General features: G+C 41.0%; 1 protein-coding gene across 1 annotated transcript in view; it reads left to right on the top strand.

Annotated features, from left to right (window-relative positions):
• Window positions 1-20,741, top strand: part of LOC137321152 (inorganic pyrophosphatase-like) — a 68,169-nt gene extending 47,428 nt beyond the window's left edge. Inside the window, exons 6-11 of the mRNA XM_067983400.1 lie at window positions 5,519-5,645; window positions 9,595-9,722; window positions 10,660-10,745; window positions 11,167-11,236; window positions 13,857-13,896; window positions 19,575-20,741. Coding sequence (XP_067839501.1) covers window positions 5,519-5,645; window positions 9,595-9,722; window positions 10,660-10,745; window positions 11,167-11,236; window positions 13,857-13,896; window positions 19,575-19,603 — 480 coding nt within the window. The 3' untranslated portion in view covers window positions 19,604-20,741. The remainder of the gene's footprint in view (window positions 1-5,518; window positions 5,646-9,594; window positions 9,723-10,659; window positions 10,746-11,166; window positions 11,237-13,856; window positions 13,897-19,574) is intronic.
• Window positions 20,742-20,990: the final 249 nt, after the last annotated feature.

Genomic DNA, 20,990 nt, shown 5'->3' with positions numbered 1-20,990 from the left:
GATTGACTAGAATCATAGAATTATAGAAAGGTTACAGCATGGAAGGAGGCCATTCGGCCCATCGAGTCCACTCCGGCTCTATGCAAGAGCAATCCACTCCTCAGCCCTATTCGCGTAGCCTGCATTTTTTTCCGTTCAATTACTTATCCAGTTCCCTTTTGAAGGCCATGATTGAATCTGCCTCCACCACCCCCTCGGGCAGTCCGTTCCAGATCTTAACCACTCGCTGTGTTTACAAAAAAAAAGTTTTTCCTCATGTCACCTTTTGGTTCTTTTGCCAATCACCTTAAATCTATGTCCTCTGATTCTTGACCCTTCCGCCATTGGGAACAGTTTCTCTCTATTTATTCTGGCTAGACCCTTCATGATTTTGAATACCTCTATCAAATCTCCTCTCCATCTTCTCTGTTCCAAGGAGAACAAACCCAGCTTCTCCGGTCTATCCATGTAACTAAAGTCCCTCATCCCTGGAATCATTCTAGTAAATCTCTTCTGCACCCTCTCTAAGGCCTTTACATCTTTCCTAAAGTGCGATGCCCAGAACTGGACACAATACTCCAGTTGTGGCCGATTCAGTGTTTTATAAAGGTTCATCATGACTTCCATAGTTTTGTACTCTATGCCTCTATTTATAAAGCCCAGGATCCCGTATGCTTTTTTAACCGCTTTCTCAACCTGCCCTGCCACCTTCAACGATTTGTGCACATATAGCCCCAAATCTCTCTGTTCCTTTACCCCTTTGAGTTGTGCCCTCTAGTTTATATTGCCTTTCCTCGTTCATCCTACCGAAATGTATCACTTTGCATTTCTCTGCGTTAAATTTCATCTGCCACGTGTCCGCCCATGCCACCAGCTGTCTATACTCTCTTGAAGTCTATCACTGTTCTCCTCACTCTTTACTACCCTTCCAACTTTTGTGTCGACTGCAAATTTTGAAATTGTGCCCTGTACACCCAAGTCCAAGTCATTAATATATATCAAGAAAAGCAGTGGTCCCAGCACTGACCCCTGGGGAACACCACTGTACTCCCCTCTCCAGTCCGCAAAACAACCATTCACCACTACTCTCTGTTTCCTGTCACTTAGCCAATTCTGTATCCATGTTGCTACTGCCCCCTTTAGTCCATGGGCTGCAATCTTAATGATAAGCCTATTATGCGGCACTTTATCAAACGCCTTTTAAGAGTCCATATACAGCACATCAGCTGCATTGCTCTCATCTACCCTCTCTATTACCTCATCAAAAACTCTATCAGGTTAGTTAAACACGATTTGCCTTTAACAAATCCGTGCTGGCTTTCTCTAATCAATCCACACTCGTCCAAGTGACTGTTAATTCTGTCCCGGATTGTCATTTCTAAAAGTTTCCCCACCACTGAGGTTAAACTGACTGGCCTATTGTTGCCTACCATGCCTAACTTGATTGAGTTCTTTGATGAAGTAACAGAGAGGGTTGATGAGGGTAGTGCAGTTGATGTATATATGAACTTTCAAAAGGCATTTGATAAAGTACCACATAATAGACTTGTTAGCAAAATTATAGCCCATGGGATTAAAGGGACAGTGGCAGCGTAGATACAAAATTGGCTAGGGAACAGAGTGCAGAGAGTAGTGGTGAACGGTTGTTTTTCAGACCTGAGGGAAATATTACAGTGGTGTTCCCCAGGGGTCAGTATTAGGACCAATGCTGTTTTTGATATATATTAATGACGTGAAATTGGGTGTACAGGGCATAATTTCAAAGTTTGCAGATGACATGAAACTTGGAAATGTAGTAAACAATGTGGAGGGTAGTAACCGACTTCAGGAGGAAATAGACAGACTGGTGAAATGGGCAGACACATGGCAGATGAAATTTAATGCAGAGAAGTGTGAAGTAACGCATTTTCGTAGGAAGAATGAGGAGAGGCAATATAAACTAAATGGTACAATTTTAAACGGGATGCAGGAACCGAGAGCTCTGGGGGTGTACATACACGAGTCTTTGAAGGTGGTAGGACAAGTTGAGAAGGCTGTTAAAAAGGCATACGGGATACTTGGCTTTATAAATAGAAGTATAGAGTACAAAAGCAAGGAAGTTATGCTAAACTTTAATAAAACACTGGTTAGGCCTCAACTGGAGTATTGTATTCAATTCTGGGCACCACACTTTAGAAAGGATATCAAGGCCTTAGAGAGGGTGCAGAAGAGATTTACTAGAATGGTGCCAGGGATGAGGGACTTCAGTTACGTGGAGAGACTGGAAAAGCTGGAGTTGTTCTCCTTTGAACAGAGAAGGTTATGGGGAGATTTGGTGGAGGTGTTCAAAATCGTGAAGGGTTTTGATAGAGTATAGAATCATAGAAAGGTTACAGCATGGAAGAAGGCCATTCGGCCCATCAAGTCTGTGCCGGCTCTAAGCAAGTGCAATCCAGCTGGTCCCACTCCCCTGCCCTTTCCCCATAGCCCTGCAATTTTTTTCCTTTCAAGTACTTATCCAGTTCCCTTTTGAAGGCCATGATTGAATCTACCTCCATCACCCCCTCAGGTAGTGCATTCCAGATCCTAACCACTTGCTGTGTAAAAAAGTTTTTCCTCATAAATAAGTAAAAAAGGAGAAACTATTTCCAGTGGCAGAAGGGTCGGCAACCAGAGGACACAGATTTAAGGTGATCGGCAAAAGAACCAGAGGCGACATGAGGGGGAAAAAAAATTTACGTAGTGAGTTGTTGTGATCTGGATTGCACTGCCTGAAAGGGTGGTGGACGTAGATTGAATAATAACTTTCAAAAGGAAATTGGATAAATATTTGAAAGGGAAAAATTTGCAGGCTTGGTGAAAGAGCATGGGAGTGGGACTAATTGGATAGCTCTTTCAAAGAAACCGCACAGGCACGATGGGGTGAATGGCCTCCTTCTGTGCTGTATCAGACTATGATTCTATGCACTGCAAAAGATTGTGTCACCAATCAGAAAATGGTCAAACACGGTCATGTATATTTGCATTGCGGATGTTCAGTCGTTGGGGAAAAAAATGTACTAACTCAAACCCGATAGGCTCTAACATGCAGCCACACAATTTGGGTTTATGAAGGAGCAGCTGTATTTACCTGAATAATATTCAATAGAGGATAATTCTGTCCAACATCTCCAGTTGTAAAATTTACCACAAAATGACCATGGTTTTATATAAGGGGACTCGCGCCTCTTTTTTATTTTTCTCGTTATTTACTCCTTAGGCCACATGCTAATTCTTGCCAAAAGTTAAGTCTCCTCTCAGCCAATGCGGGGAGGTGCATGACAGCGGTCCGCCAATGACTCTTCCTCCAAGTTTCTTTCCCCTTGGTGGCATGAGCCAAGTTCAGGAAAGTAGCAGTGTGGCAGCCATGGGCATGATTCCATGTCCCCCCACTGTGGTGCTGCATGTTAGAGCTCCATTATTTGCCCCATCAAAAACCATGTTTATTACTCTCTGGAAAGTTTCAAAATTCCCAGAAGAAATAACAAGTACACAACATTTTTTATTTTTGTGGTATTCTGTGGCGTACGGATTATTCTTTAAAAGCCAGATATTTTTTAAAGATGGTTTATGTTTAATAATTTGCCTTTTCAGTCTTGAAGACAGCTAGTGATTCCTCTTATCAGTCAGATGTGTTTGAAAGAAGGGTACTCTGTCGCTGATGTATTACTTTTTTGGCGATCTTCTGCCACAGAGGATTTTTCAATGAATGGTATACTGAATGAAAGTTGTATTGAAGAAGCCTGATTTTTGCAAAACCATGCTCCTGGCACAGACTCGCACAGTGAGAACCCATCTCTGAAAATCATTAGGTGTGTTCCTGTGATTTTCCATCCTTTAAAACATGGATAGAAAATCGTGGGCTGTGCACCAGTAATTTCTTGAAATGTGCTGACAGAAAAGCTCCATGCCAGGCTCCTGATTCAGTAAAATTAGCCCTAACATTTTTATCATCAAGCCACTTGCAGTCGATGAAATCCTCTTTTTGCAAAGTCCTCTAGAATCCTTTGGGCTTTAAAGTGTTAAACACTTTAAAATGTTCTGTGAAGACTTTGGGGCGTTTCTGTGCAAATAAAGAAAGACTTGCATTTTATATAGCATCTTTCACAACCTCAGGACGTCCCAAAGTGCTTCACAATGAATTGCTTTTGAACTGTAGTCACTGTTGTAATGTAGGAAATGCAGCAGCCAATTTTGCATTCAGCAAGGTCCCATAAACAGTAATGTGATGAATGACTTTTAGTGATATTGGTTGAGGGATAAATATTGCCAGAACTCCCCTGCTGTTCTTCGAAATAATGACATCGGATCTTTTACGTCCACCTGTGAGGGCAGACGGGGCCTCGATTTAACGTCTCACCTGAAAGACAGCGCCTCTGACAGTGCTGCGCTCCCTCAGTACTTCACTGGAGTGTCTGCCTAGATTTTGTGCTCAAGTCCCTGGAATGAGGCTTCAACCCACAGCCTTCTGACTCAGAGGCGAGAGTGGTTCGGTGGTAGCACTCATGACACATAAAGACCTGAAGCAGTGTTGTCACTCCGCCTGCAACAGTTCAGAAATAGAGTAAATGTACGAGAGGTATGATGGTTGGCGGTAAATAATCTGTTTGTTGATCTGCATGCATGTCTTCTGTTAACAACTGAATTTACTTTGCGACAGGCAAACTGTTCTGCAGATTTCATCGAAGTAATTTCAGTAAAATTCACCAATATTCTTCCAGATTTTCACAGAATCTGAGTTAACTAAGAAAGACTATGCGGTGAAACGTTGGAGCATAAATTTAGACTCCCACACTGCTAAGCTGCTGATTTTAGCCGGGATGTTATGAGTTGAGTGAGAGGCTCGTGCCTCCTAATGGCGGGCCAGAGCAATAGCAATAGAATCTCAGAACAGATTGGGCTAAAGTGATGCATGGCCAGAGAAGCTGGGAAAAGTAAGGGGAATGTGACTTATTGAAAGGTTAAAAAGATAATGGATTGAAGGGTTAATTGCCAGGAAATTCACACCCAGAACAGAAAGGAATATTACTCGGTTAAATTCTAGCTTAAACTGAAAAAAAATTATCCTTTCAAGTGGGGTATGTTGTAACAATGATAGACAACTGTATATGGTACATGAGAAATTTAACTCCGTGTTTGGGATTCAGAAGTAGGTGGTTCATCTTAAGTTATGGTTTAATGTGTGCCTTTTCCTGCCCAATATCTAGGTACTTTGTAGCGAGCCCAGGGATTGAACAGAAAACTCTTATCACTCTATTTTAGCGACTGGTTATATCACAAGCCCTGATGTAATTTTCCTCAACCTTGGTAGGGGGTATACTGTGGCTTAGGCTATAAACGACCCAACAGATTTATTAACCAGTAATTGAGTGAACAGAAGCAATGACACACTGCAGATTTACAGCAATAACAGGCACACCTATCCCTCCTCAGAATGATGGGAATAACAATGTATTATCATCTAAATTTGGTGCATATGTGAATTTTAATAGCTACATATTCCACATATATTTTCTGCCAGGTGTGTTCTTGTGGTGATGTTATTCAGGTAAAAGTCCTGGGAGCTTTGGCTCTTATTGATGAAGGGGAGATGGACTGGAAAATCATTGCCATCAACCTGGAGGACCCAGATGCACACATGTTTAATGGTAAGTTCAACTAATCTACTATGTTTATTGCCTATAACCCTTAGAAAGTTACAGTAGGTTTGACCAACTAGTGACAATCTTTCTTGTTGGAGAGGAGGTAGCCTGGCAATGGAAGTTTGGAACCAGTTGACCCCTCTGCTGCAGCATTTGTAATCTGCAAGCCAAACCAGGCAGGTTCACAGTACTCCAGCGTACTGTTGATGATTAACTATCCACTCTGGTTCACTAATGGCAGCTGAAGGGATTGGTCTATCACTGGTAGCTGGGATTCACCACACTTAGCTGCAGATAACCCTGTAAGTCCATTCCTTAATGGATAGCGTGGTCCTAGCTGGCGAAGCAGTGGGAAGTTTACCTGTACCAGCAGTAGCCCTGCAAACACAAGGGGTTCCTGGGCATCCCTTTTCCAACACCTAAACTCTCTGGACTTAAGTAAGTGGTGTGCATCTCTCCAGGGAGAGAGTGAACGCTTCAAATCAGGCAAACAGAATCTCTACACGTATAGATTTCTTCATATCTTGATTCAGCGACTCCTAAGCATGGTAATGGGTTTCCACACTTGTCGGACGCCCAGATGATGCCGACCCCATTTTGGAAAGGCTGCAGTAACGTTTCAGTATCAGAATCAAAAATAGAAAGGATTGCAATTAACTTATTGTTAGAACATATCATTAAGGCTCCCAGCCTCAGGCCTTTCAATTAACTCAGGCCAAAGCAAAGCTGAAAGTGGTAATCAGTGACCCTTTCTCCCAGTAACCAAGCTCTTAAACGTGTCAGATAAAATCAGGAAATGCTGACAACACATCCGAGAACATCTGTAAAGAAAAAAAGGCAGGATAATGTTTTGGGTTCGTACCCATCTCAGAATTGAAAACTGAAAGATAAGGCAAGCCAACTTTCAATTCTGAATAGAGGGTTATACCCAAAAAGGTAATCTGCTTTTTCTCTTTTTACTGATGCTGACAGACCTGTTGTGTATTTCCTGCATTCTTTTATTTTATCTCAGACTTCCAGCATCTGCAGTTCTTTTTAACAAATGTCTGACCTATCAGGCAAACCCATCCAGACCCAATGAGGGACTATTTTTCAGCAAACCTTTCAAACGAGTCCCTTTTGAAGTGGCTACAATATGCAAGACAGGGTGTATATACACATGTACATACATCCTAATTCCCACAAGCAGTAATGATATTAAACTGGCTACAATACCCACACAGCTGCCAGATCCCACAGAGAAACAGTATAGCAGAAGACTAGATTTTCCAGTCAGAATTATTTTACAGGTGGGTTGCCATTGGCATTAAAATAACATTGATTTGGGCCATGGAATCTGTTACGATTTTATGATCAGAAATTTATCTTATCAACCACAAACATTTCTTCATTCTCACAAATGTGTAAGAAATCATATAATACAAAATAATCAGTAATTTTGGATGCCGTTCCCTAGGACTGTTATCGTAAATGTAACTAGATTACACCACTTATAGTATTAAAATTATTTTGATCATTCTCTGACTTTTATAACAACTAAAATGAAGACAGAAATGTAAAACGGTTTTCAGCAAGAGGGTTTTGGCTCCTTGCAATGCTTTCCATATGTTGTAGTGTCCTGATACTTGAAGACTGTGACCAGCATTCACCAAGCCTTCAGATTCCTGTGTCTACCTCATGTGTTTTCAATGCGAGCTGCACAAAGAAGTCTGTATAAGTATCCTGTGAATTTGATACAAGTGTTGTGTACTACACATGGTTAGTGTGTGTTCAGCTGTTGCTAACACAGCTGGTTTTCAAAGGCTGTATTGTCTGAATGATGTTGAGGCTTTTAATTGCAGCTCTGGTAGTTCTTTCTTTTCTAAACTGATTGAAGTGAAGATGATACTTGGTCTGAACATATGTTTATTTATGCCAGTGGGGAGCACTAAAGTAAGGTTGTTGCGTTATTGCATCAGATGTAAAGTACAAATAATGAAAGAAAGAAACAACTTGCATTTATATAGAGCCTTTCAAGTCCTCAGGATGCCCCAAAGCCCTCTACAGCTGATAATGCACTTTTGGAGTGTAGTCACTGTTGTAATGTAAATAAACTCAGCTGCCAATTTACATACAGCATGGTCCCACAAGTAACAGTGAGGTAAATGACCAGATTTTTTTTAGGTGTTGGTTGAAGGATAAGTATTGACCAGGAGAACTCACCCGCTCTTCTTCGATTTTAATGTCTTTGGAACCTTTTACATCCACCTGAGCAGTTAGAAGGGCCTCGGTTTAACATCTCACCTGAAAGACGGCACCTCTGACAGTGCAGGACTCCTTAGCACTGATGTATCAGCTTGGATTATGTGCTCAGATATCTGGAGTGGGCCTTGAACCCATAACCTTCTAACTCAGAGGCAAGAGTGCTATCACTGAGTCAAATGGTACACTTTTTAATATATCAGGATGATGGTGATTGCATTATGTGCCTTTAATTGTTTTAAACTGTAATGGTTACAGAATAGATTTTAAAAGCCTAAAGAAAATATCAAGATTTTGCAGACATTTGGCATATCCCATCCGAGGACTGTAAATAGCCATAGTTTGCTTATCTTCAAGTGTTATCATCTTCTAGCTCATGTGATGCCATGAAGTTTTGGAGCAACATCAGTTGAGATAAATGGGGGGTAACTTAATGAGTGCTGTGTTGTGGCTGAACACAAGAACTTAAGGATTTAAAAAAAAATTGTTGTAGCCAGTCTTAGCCCAAACTTACAATCAGTACAATTGTATCAATTTTAGTTTGGGGTCTGTAAAGCTAAGGGAGGGACTGAGCAACTTGCAAACAAATGCAAACAAACTCTATGATTTGTTCAGTTATACATATGACCGCCCCTTATTTTCAAACGTGATTGACATTTACTCAAAAATGCTGGATGTCTCAGTGACTGTTGTCAGAGATGTTTAAAGGGAAGAATTGAGCTGGGTGAACTTGAGAGACTGGTATTCCCAAGAGATCAGTCTAAGTTTGTATCAACTGTTGCAGTGGTAAGAAATATTAAAGAAGAAACACTGCAAATAAATAAAAGTATACAACATAAGAATAGCTTAGCCTTAGACTGCAACTTCAGGGAGATGGATAAGAAGGGTTTTTACTGTAAATATACTTAGTCATTCGCTATTTATTTAAAAGTAAATTCACTTAATAATTTAAACTTAAAATAAGGTCTTATGTTGTAATGCTATTGTTCACTGAAATCTGGAAACGTAAAATAATTCCAGTAGCTAAAAGCAATTAGCAAAGGTTATTCTGTTCTTTATCCTGGGCATGTTAGCAAAAACCTATCAATATCAAGGCTACTGAAGATATCCTCGAAAGCACAGGGAGTAGACCCTCATCGGTGCAAGTGATGTAAGATACGTGAACCAAAAATTCTAAAGTAAGACGGGTACAAAATGTAACAGACGCCCTCCTAACACCTGGAGGTGACACAGTGCTACTGAAACCATTGTGAATCATGATGCTGCTTACACTTAATCTGAAGAGTCAAACTTGTGTCAGTAGATTAACAGACATTGTGCTGGTAGGTGAGTTTAACTCGTGTGAGTCCAGTAGTACAGGCCACAAACACTGGGTGCTCCAGCTCCCTCCCAAATCTGGACTGCCATACATTGGTATATGCAGGCATGTTTGGCACATTCGTCCCTATAACTGTGTGGTAGTTTCGTGGGAAGCTGGAGATCACCTTGTGCGCAGATGGTATAACCTAGCCAGTACTAAGAGACATATCTGTCACCATACTCACATTGCACGGAAATATAAGTACCTAATAAGTGACTTCCTCTTGTCTAGCATTGGATTTTTTTTGAAAGGACACAATGCATTAAAGCCATTGTATAAATGAATTTTGTTGTTGTTATGATGCATTGTGGAAATGTTGTTTTTATTATGAATTGCATTTTTCATTTACCACAGACATTGATGACATCAGGAAATACAAACCAGGCTACCTGGAAGCCACGGTTAATTGGTTTAAATTATACAAGGTTCCCGATGGAAAGCCAGAAAACCAGTTGGGTTTCAAAGGAGAATTCAAAGGCCGGGTATGTTTTGTATTGAATGTAGGGTCCTTTGCATCTTCTACAGTTTAGGTGAATCATTGGGGGAGGGAGGGAGGGAGAGATACACTGGAAGGGGCATGGGCATCAAATGCATAGGCATTTGATCTCCATGCTTATAAATGCCAACTGCACTTCTTTCACGCTCTTGCATAAGAAGTTCACACCACTAGTAAAAGTGAAACTTTTCTGCAGAAGCACTAACACTGCTCTAACACCCTCAATAGAGAAATTTCTAGCAGAAGTAACAGGAGAGAGTTCATTTCTAATTTTTTTGGTTTACGATTTGGTCATTATACACAGTGACATACCATGTTAGCAGCTTTCTTTTTCTGAAACCTGATTTTAATTTTTTTGCAGAACCTCAGTGTTAAGTGGAATCAGATTAATCATGTAGGTTAGTAAACGGTAACCTGCGTCAGTGAGCCTTCCTCTGTGTGCTATTGCAGGTCATCTTTTACGAACTTGTTAGGGAAGTTAGTCTGTGTGCTATTGCTGACCCTGCTCTATATCTACTTGCCTCTAATAGGACTCGGAGGAGTAACAATAGAGTTCTCGTGTGATCAGGAGCTGACCTTGGTGTCTTTTGCATGTGTGTTTCTTCAATCCCACCAAAGGAGGGTTGAGTTAACATTATGAGGCAAAGTTTGGGTCGAATTAATAAGCTGCTTTAGTCCACAGTAAGGTGAAACGTGCAGAGTAACAGATATGATCAAAGTTGCTTCGTTCAATTGGTAAACTTGTATCCTTGAAATATAAAATAAGGAACACACCCCCACTCCAACTAAGGAGTTGGGGAAATAATGGAAATCATCCCCTTGTAGGATTGTTGATAAGCACTTTCCTACCACTTTTAATCAATTTACTGCTAAATTCAGTCTCATAAAGACGTGTGTGTATAATGTTTGCACTTTGTTTGTAGGATTTTGCAATTGGAGTGATTAAGTCTACTCATGAATACTGGCAGTCTTTAATCCACAAGAAGACTGATGGAGGTGATATTAACTGGTGAGTTTCAATAATGTTTAACTACAACAGCCTTTGTTCCACCTGACCATTCTTGGACATGGGTTTTGACATGGTTATAACATCATCAGTCACTTAGATCAGTGGAGCAAAGAGCTGGGCTGGAGTTACCACAATGCTGGCTCCTGTTCGTTAATTTATTTCACCTCTTCTCATTTTCAGATTTAGTTTTCTTTAATGTATTAGACAACTCAAAATATCTATTTCTTGGTGTGAATTTGACCCCAAAAACTTGCATTACAAACCAGTAGGGAGATATGAATTGTTGATCTATTATGAGCTCTGCAGTACCTTGGAAAATGAATCAGCCATTAACCATTTTTCATTCTTGTAGCTTTACTTGTAAATGTTATTTTTGAACTTTATGTAGCAAATTTTGTAATCATCTTTTTTTTAACCTCAGCAAAAATGTGTCAATCTGTGACAGCCCCTTCCATTGTAGTCACGAAGAAGCAGAATCGATTGTACATTCAGTAAGTAGGAGTCTATTTAAGAACACAGTAATGCATTAAAGTTGTAGTTTGTTTACATGCTCTGTTTATAAAGACAATGTCAGTGCACCTTTTCAGATGGATAAAAACTGCATTTCTTCATGAGTAAAAGGTGGGGAACTAAAGTCCTAGGCTGTCTAGGGAATTGAATCGATCAGGTGAAGTTAACCAGTTCTTGACTCAGCCATGCTATAGAATGAGATGTCAGAATATTAGTAACATCAAAGGTGAGCAATGACCATTCGGTCTGTCACAGCTCATCCTTCTTGTAACCCCAGCTCTTCTGTTCGGTCTCAAAGGCAGAAAAGCTGATATTAGCCTTGTTGCACATAAATCATAGCTGTCAATGACAGCACTGGCAGTGATTGTTGAGGTGTTTGTGATCCTGTCCACCTGCTTGAAGGATGAAGGGATAGTTGCTTGCAGGAGAAACCCTTTTTTTTTCTTTTCAAAATTTAGTTTTGGTTCTGATTCACCAATAAGGATAATTTTGGTAGTGAATATGGTCATCAATAACCCTGACTAGTATGAGCAAAACAGGAGACACTCCGCCCGCTCTGCAAGTAGGTTCCACTCAAATCTTTCTTAAAATAGATTTCAGGACCATGTGGTACATAGAGATTATGGGGTAGATCTTCTGATTGCTCGTGCCCAATTTTTGAGTGTAAAATGGGCATTACCAACCAGAAATAGGTTAGAAATCAGTAATGCCAGATCTCAGCCCATTTTGTGCATCTGGTGCAGAAAGGAACAGGAAGTTCCTACCTTCATTGTAATATTTCATTGAAGTTGTAATGATGTCATTTGGATGTGCATGTGATGCCCTGCCCACCAATGGGCAAGCTAGCAACCACAGACATTTCCCTGTGTGGGGCTCACCCACAAGATTAAGATTAGCCTCACCCTAGATGATGTAAGTGTAGGTTCAGCACACTGCAGGCTGGGTGAGTGTGATTTGACACACTGCCTCACTTTCCAGTTGGGCTTGCACTATTTGGAAAAACTCTTCAAACCTTGACCAATATACTTTTAAAAATGTGTTCTTGCGATGCAGGCAATGCTGCCAAAACTGCATTTGTTGCCCATCCCTGAGAAGGTGATGTTGGGCCTTCTCCTTGAACAGCTGCATTCCTTGTGACGGTGGTGCTCCCATGATATTGTTAGGTGGGGAATTCTAGGATATTGACCCAGAAATGATAAGGGAACAGTGATACATGTCCAAGTTAGGATGGCGTGTGATTTGGAGGGGAACTTGCAGGTGATTGTGTTGCTGCTCATATCCTCCTTGGTGGTAAAGATTCTGGAACTGGAAGGTGTTGTTAAAGTAAGCCCGGTGAATTGCTGCAGTACATTCTGTAGAATGTGTATATTGCAGCCGCAATGCACCGGTTGTGGAGGGGATGGATATTGAGTTCAGTGGCAGGGGTGCTGATTAAGTGGACCACCTCCGTCCTGGATCGTGTTGAGCCTCCTGAGTGTTTCTACATCTGGGTGAATGGTGAATATTCCATCACACTGCTGACTTGAGCCTTGTAGATGTTGGAGAGGCTTTGAGTAGTCGGGTGGTGACTCTTTAACTAAGGTGTTAACATGGCTGGTCCAGTTAATGTGATTCCCAAGGTGAATTATCCTAATATATTGCGTCAGTGGTTGAAAGAAACTGAAAATGATGCAGGGACGAAAGACCTCATATTCCTAACCTGAAGCCTCTCTTCCCTGGTTGCCATACTTTGTAGTTTATAATCAGTACTTGACAGCTAAGCAAGGCTCTTAAAATCCATCCTGCTGATTATGCTGGGATCGCACTTGCAACATAACTGCACCACTGACCCCACCTAAGCTCACCGTGTCCGAGGAAGAAGCCAACAGGAGCCCCCGCCCCCTGGCGAAGACCCTGAAGTGGGAACTACCTACTTAGGAAGTCTCTGGCGCCGTGCCCCTTACGTCAAATGCTCTGTAGGGGTGAGCCAAAGTTCTGCCCCCACAAGGCCATACTGGAAAATCTGCCTTAAGGCTAGACCCTGGGCTGGTTTGCGGCCATTCTAGAGAACCGCCGCTGAACTTGTGGGAGTCCATCGGAACGGCCACAGATTTTCAAGACCCACCTTCTTTAGACCTGTTAGACTTTAAAATGGAATCTGATCACAAAATCCTTTCATGAGTCACACCGAAGTGCACCTGCCACACGTGATGAGTTTCTAAGTTCATCACTGGGCAACAAGATGAGCTGCTTGTGGTGCAGAAGAGTATGTCAAGGCAGGAGAGGGAGTGGTACTAACGTAGACTATTGCATAATCCACTAAATGTGCTTTTCTCCTTTGGAAATGTATGTGGGCTGCTCAAATTCCCCTGACCTTGGGGGAGAATTCATGGAAGTGTGATGAAAATTATTATTCTTGTTAATTATTAAAATTGACTGACCTTATCCAGCCTACACTTTGCTGCAGCTTCTTAAGCAATGTTCTTTTTGCACCAGCTATTTGCATGTGGATAGTAATGGGCAAAAGAATTCAGAGCCAGCTTAAGTGTGATATTCAGCTGTAAAATTACTGCTCAACTGGGTGAGTCACAAGGGAAATGCTAATTGTATTTTGTCTTACAGGCACCAGAATATGTCAAACGAAACAGTATCCCAGATGATGGTATGATGTCAGTCTAGTGTTTACAGTAAATTTTACCTTATAAGCAAATATGTTTTTTTCTAATACAAGGGTTTTCAAAACAGACTTTTGCTGGATCTTTTTGTTACAATGGGGTAGATCTTGACTTTATGTAATAGTGTAAAACGGGCAATAGTGATTCCACAGCCCGATTTACATCACTCCCCATTTTTATTTCCATTGAAATCAATCAACAGGCTGCCGACTCGCTGTCACCCGTTTTACACTATTACATAAAGTCAAGATCTACCCCAACTAGTGAGCAGGGTGTAAATGTTTAAATCACTTTTAATTTGGAAAGACTTGAGATTTAACACCATATCCAACTCCCAATCTGTTTCACCATTTTGGATTTGTTGGTCCAAGTCATTTATAGCTCCTTCATTTCTCCCCTTAACCGGAAATGATGCATTTTGGGAGGAAGAATGAAGAGAGGCAAATTAAACTAAATGGTACAATTTTGAAAGGGGTGCAGAAACAGAGCGACCTGGGGGTGTACGCACGCAAATCTTTGAAGATGGCAGGACAAGTTGAGAAGGCTGTTAAAAAGGCATACGGGTTCCTTCTCTTTATAAATAGAGGCATGGAGTACAAAAGCAAGAAAGTTATGCTAAACCTCTATAAATCTCTCGTTAGGCCCAAGGTGAAGCATTTTGGCCAATTCTGGGCACCACACTTTAGGAAGGCTGTCAAGGCCGTAGAAAGGGTGCAGAAGAGATTTACTAGAATGGTACCAGGGATAAAAGACTTCAGTTATGTGGAGAGACTAGAGAAACTGGGATTGTTCTCCTTAAAGCAGAGAAGGTTAGGGGGAGATTTAATAGAGGTGTTCAAAATCATGTAGGGTTTTGATAGAGGAAATAAGGAGAAACTGTTTCCAATGTCAGAAAAGGGTTGGTAACCAGAGGACACAGATTTAAGGTAATTAGCGAGATAAGGAAATTTTTTTTTCAGAGTTATTAAGATCTAGAATGCACTGCCTAAAAGGGTGGTGAAAGCAGATTCAATAATAACTTTCAAAAGGGAATTGGATAAATATTTGAAGATGAAAAATTTGCAGGAATATGGGGAAAGAGCAGGGGGTTGGGACAATTTGGATAGCTCTTTCAAAGAAACCGCACAGGCACATTGGGCTGAATGGCCTCTTTCTGTGCTATATCATTTTATGATTCTACTTGATTTGAGCATTGTGCCGAGTATGTATTTGTCAATTAGGAACATAGGAACAGGAGTAAGCCATTTAGCCCCTCGAGCCTGTTCCGCCATTCAATGAGATCATGGCTGATCTGTGACCTAACTCCATATACCAGCCTTAGCCCCATATCCCTTAATACCTTTTGGTTAACAAAATGTATCGATCTCAGATTTAAAATTAACAATTGAGCTAGCATCAACTGCCATTTGTGGAAGAGCGTTCCAAACTTCTACCACCCTTTGCGTGTATAAGTGTTTCCTAACTTCACTCCTGAAAGTCTTGGCTCTAATTTTTAGGCTATGTCCCGCTCGTCCTAGCTCTCCAACCAACGGAAATAGTTTCTCTCTATCTACTTGATCAGTTCCCCATAATATCTTGAAAACTTCGATCAAAACACCCCTTAATCTTCCAAATTCCAAAGAATATAACCCTAATTTGTGTAATCTCTCCTCGTAATTTAACCCTTGGTGTCCAGGTATCATTCTAGTAAATCTACGCTGCACTCCCTCCAAGACCAATATATCCTTCCTAAGGTGCGGTGCCCAGAACTGAACACAGTACTCCAGGTGTGGGCTAACCAGGGCTTTGTATAGCTGCAGCATAACTTCTACCCTCTTGTATTCTAGTCCTCTAGATATAAAGGCCAGCACTCCATTAGCCTTTTTGATTATTTTCTGTACCTGTATATGACATTTTAATGATTTATGTACATGGACCCCTAAATCTCTTTGGACCTCCACTGTTTCGAGCTTTTCACCATTTAGAAAGTACTCTGAGCTATCCTTTTTGGGTCCAAAGTGGATGACCTCACACTTGCCTACATTGAAAGCCATTTGCCACAGTTTTGCCCATTTACTTAATCTATTAATAGCTCGCTATAATTTTATGCTTCCATCTACACTGCTAACAATGTGGCCTATCTTTGTGCCATTGGCAAACTTGGATATGTGGTTCTCTATCCCGTCATCTAAGTCCTCAATAAATACAGTGAATAGTTGAGGCCCCAACACCGATCCCTGTGGGACACCACTAGTAACATCCTGCCAATTTGAGTACCTGCCCATTATCTCTACTCTCTGTCTCCTATCGCTCAGCCAGTTTCCTAGCCAGGTCAATAATTTGTCTTCAATTCCATGAGCTTCAACTTTAGCTAGCAGTCTCTTATGAGGGACTTTATCAAATGCCTTCTGATAGTCCATATAAACAACGTCCATTGACATTCCCCTGTCCACTTCTTTAGTCACCTCTTCAAAAAAATTCAATCAGGTTCATCAGGCATGACCTACCCTTTACAAATCCATGCTGGCTCTCTCTGATCAGCTGAAAATTTTCAAGGTGTTCAGTCACTCTATCCTTAATTATAGACTTTAATAATTTCCCGACAACAGGTGTTAGGCTAACTGGTCTATAATTTTCTGATTTCCCTCTCACAACTTTCTGAAATAAAGCGGAGTGACATGTGCAATTTTCCGATCTAAAGGAACGGTTTCTGAATCGAGAGAACTTTGCAGAAGCCCTAACTATAATCTTCCAATGTTCTCACCTATTTCCTTTAAAACCGTGGAATGGAAACCATCTGGTCCTGGGGATTTGTCATTCTTTAGTGCCATTATTTTCTTTATTACTGTTAATTTGCTTACGTTAATTATGGTGACTCCCCGTCCCTGATTCCTTGGGGTGTCCGACATGCTATCCTCTTCCTCTACTGTAAATACTGATGCAAAGTATATATTTAACATGTCTGCCATTTCCTTATTTTCAATTACTATTAGCAGTTTTTAAGGGGCCCACATTGCTCTTGACCACCCACTTTTTCCTAATATAATTGTAAAAATGTTTTGTGTTGATATTGCTATCCCTTGCAAGTTTTTCTTTCATTCTCCCTTTTTGTAGCTCTTACTATCTGTTTTGTCATCCTTTGCTGTTCTTTGTATCTCTTCCAGTCGGCAGGATCTGTACTATTTTTTGCATTTTTGTATGCTTTCTCTTTTAGTTTTATGTTGTCCCTTACCTCTTTTGTCGATCATGGCTGTTTTTTTTGGAAAGTAGAGCTCTTTCCCCTTAGGGGTATAAACTGGTTCTGTATCATGTTAAATTCTTTTTTGAACACTTCCCATTGATCTTCAGTGGTTTTATCTATTAACAGATTTGCCCAGTTTACTGTAGACAGTCTCGGTCTTACCTAAATTTAGAATCTTAGCTGATATGGGTTTCCCCCTTTTAAACACAACGTTGAACTCGATCGTATTATGATCGCTATTAGATAAATGTTCACGTACCATTAGGCTGTTAACTAAATCTGGCTCATTACTCTTTATTAAATCTAATATGGCCTGCCCCATTGTTGGTTCTTGGACATATTATTGCAGAAAGCTGTCCTGAACACTCAAGAAATTCACTACCTTTCTGACGTGAGCTCGTCTGCTTATCCCAATCTATATGAAAGTTAAAATCCCCCATTAAAACCACTCTGCCTTTGCTACATGCTTGTCTAATCTCTGCATTTATATATTCGGCTACTTCACAGCTGCTACCAGGGGACCTATACACAACTTCCACTACAGTAATAAGTCCTTTTTTTATTTCTTAATTCTACCCATAAAGTCTCCACTGTCTGCTTACCTCTCGTTATGTCCTCGCATCATTGAAGTAATTTCATCCTTAATCACTAAGGCTCCTCCTCCTCCTCCTCTACCAGTTTCGCTATCCTTCCTGTAGACCCTATAACCTGGTATATTCAGTTCCCAATCCTGACCGTCTTGCAGCCATGTCTCAGTAATGGCTACCATGTTGTACCCTCCAAGTTGAACTTGCGCCTGCAATTCATTCACTTTGTTCCTTATACTCCATGTGTTTATATAAAGAACTTATTTGGGCCACACACCCTAACCTGTCCTTCTGCTCTAACGTTATTTTTCTCTCACATTTTCTTATTTCTCTCTCCTAATTTAGTTGCTTTACATCTTCTAGTTTCCCCTTTACCTCTAGTGCCTAAAGCATAGCTTCTGACTATCAGTCTACTCTCTTCCTTTTTGCTTGTTTTAGAATTATCATATATATTACATTTTCCATCTGAGCCCTTCACCCCCCCGCCACTTACTGGTTTAAAGTTCTTGTAGCTGCTCTATTTATCCTTTCCGCTAGGACCTTGGTCCCAGCCCGGTTTAGGTGGAGCCCGTCCCAATGATACAGTTCCTTCCTGTCCCAGTACTGGTGCCAGTGTCCCATGAAATGGAACCCCTCTTTCCCACACCACTCCTTCAGCCACGTATTCACCTCCCTAATCTTCTTATCCCTACGCCAATTTGCATGTGGCTCAGTTAATAATCCAGAGATTATAACCCTTGAGGTACTGTTTTTTAATTTAGCTCCTAGCTTGTGGTACACTCTGAACAGGACCTCTTGCCTACTCTTTTCTATGTTGTTGGTTCTAACATGGACCACAATGACTGGATCTTTCCCCTCCCTCTCTAATATCCTTTCAAGCCAATTCGAGATGTCCCTCATCCTGGCAATAGATAGGCAACATACCATCTGGGACTCTTTATCCTGCTTACAAAGGATGTTATCTGTTCTCCTAATTATTGAATCCCCTACAACTACCACATTAAACTTTACCTCATCCTCCTCCCTTTGGACAGCCTCCTGCTCCGGGGTGCCATGGTCAACATTCTGGCTGTCCTTCCAACAGTCTTTATCCTTATCCTCACAGGTATCAAGTACATTGTACCTGTTGGATAAGATCAGTTTCTGCGGAACCTCGTTCTCTATCTCACCTGGGTTCCCCTTGCTCTGTACATTATCGGTCACACCAACCATGTTCTGATCCTGTACCTCTCTACGAGGTGTGACCAACATCTGGAGCAAACTGTCCAGATAATCCTCCCCCTCCCTTATGTGTCGGAGTGTCACCAACTCACACTCCAGCTCAGTGACTCTGAGCTGGAGAGATTCGAGGCAGAGACATCTACAGCTGATGTGTTCACTCAGGGCATTCTCAATGTCCACAAACTCCCACATACTGCAGTCCAGACACACAACCTGCTGTGACATATCTTAGTCTATATTTATTTATTATTGGTAATTCCTTTTTTGTCTTTTTTCGCTTTTTAAAAAAAAAATTAGCACCTCCTTCCCTCTCTACACCTAATTCTCACTCATCAAATTCTCAAGTTCCCACTCGGCTCATGATCCACTCTCTTTGCGATGCCCGCTCTGTGCTTCAGCTCCCCGGAGCTGCTTACAATATAGCAGGAGCTCAGCATAAGATGGGAATAGATAGGATTGGAAGAACTAAGCATGAAGGACAAGCAGTGTCTCAGCATGGTTATTTGGCAGATACGGTTTTGCCTTTAACCAGCAGTGTAGCTATTGCATTCTTTGAAGGGCATCTGGAATTAGTGCCAGACAAACCGCTCATTATTTTGAATGACAAATGATCTTCTGTTGGTTTCTCTGTCACCAGTGAACAAGTGGTACTTCCTCAGCAAGTGAACTTTGGCCACATCACCACATGAAAAATCAAATTCTGTTTCACTTCTGAAAAAGTTATAATCCAAAATGTCTGAAATTGATCAACGATATAGTCTAAAGAATCATCGAGAAGAAGCCCTGATTGACACCCAGCCATTGCTTAGTGCTTGATAATCGCAAGGTGCACCCAAGTAAACTGCTGAGAGAGGTATTAACCAGCCTGTGTGTGGATACTGTTTGTGAAAGATTGATTTCTTACTTTTTAATACTTCCAAATTGTGATGTTACGTGATTTTTCCTGTGTTATTAGTCCTGCATTTCTCTGTGGTAATATATTTTCTAAATAAAAGATACATTCTTTGATTCATTTTCTGTTGTCCCAGTCAAAAGCTGTGTTTAGAGTGGCTTTTGGATATTTTGCAGTCACTAATATACAGTTTATGGTAATTATCTTTTTTGGTACTTGTCTTTATACTGTTCCTATCCAAGATTATGCAGGGGGTAATTTTACGAGTTCACGTTACTAGTTGGAACGCTTGTTATCGAAAATTTGGGCGTGCAATGCTCACTATTTCACATCCATTGTGAAATCAATAAACTGAGAATTTTGGGCGGCAGACCAGCAATTTTCATATCTGCCCTCCTAGCAGGAGAGAGATCTAACCACAGGTGAGGACTCTCAAAATCTATTCCTAGATCCTCACTCTACATCAGGACACAGGGACTGGAAATAAAACAGGCCAGTTCCCTCCCCAGTTAAAGGCGAGCCAATCTATTTTACACCAGGACATGGGGGTCCATTTTGACTTTGTGCGATAGTGTGTAACGGGCGGCTGGTCCAATATCGCCCGTTATACACGCTCCCTCAATCAAAATTCCCTGCGAAGACTGGGAGTAGAGTGAGGCTATAAGAATAGAGTCATTTTATATTAACCTTAAATCAACTAAATCTTGATCTTAACTGAACCTTTCTCCTGAAGAACTTTATTATTTCAATGAGTACTTTGGAAATAAAAATGTGCAAAAAGCAAACAAGCTTTGGTTGACCTAGTAACCTGTTCACCTCCCTTGTTAAATACAGATATTTAAAAGCCGAAGCCAAATTCTGTAATAATGCCTAGAGCTTATGACAATAAAGGGATTTGTTTCTATTGCACAACTCTGCTTTTCACCATGTTTTCAATTAAATAAAATGAGCTTTGCTGTCTTATGTTTTCCCAGTTGATTCAATGGGAAACTTACCACCAGCGACGTGCAATGTTTTGGCACGGTTACTTGACAGATACGGTTTCGCCTTTAATAAACAGTGTAGCTATTGCATTCCTTGAAGGGCATCTGGAATTAGTGCCGGATAAACCACTCATTATTTTGAGTGACAGAAATGATCTTCTGTTGGTTTCTCTCTCAC

This window comes from Heptranchias perlo, chromosome 4 (genome assembly GCF_035084215.1).
Source record: "Heptranchias perlo isolate sHepPer1 chromosome 4, sHepPer1.hap1, whole genome shotgun sequence".
NCBI classification, from domain to species: domain Eukaryota; kingdom Metazoa; phylum Chordata; class Chondrichthyes; order Hexanchiformes; family Hexanchidae; genus Heptranchias; species Heptranchias perlo.
The sequence above is the reverse complement of the archived record's forward strand: the minus strand, read 5'-3'. Positions and strand labels throughout refer to the sequence as shown.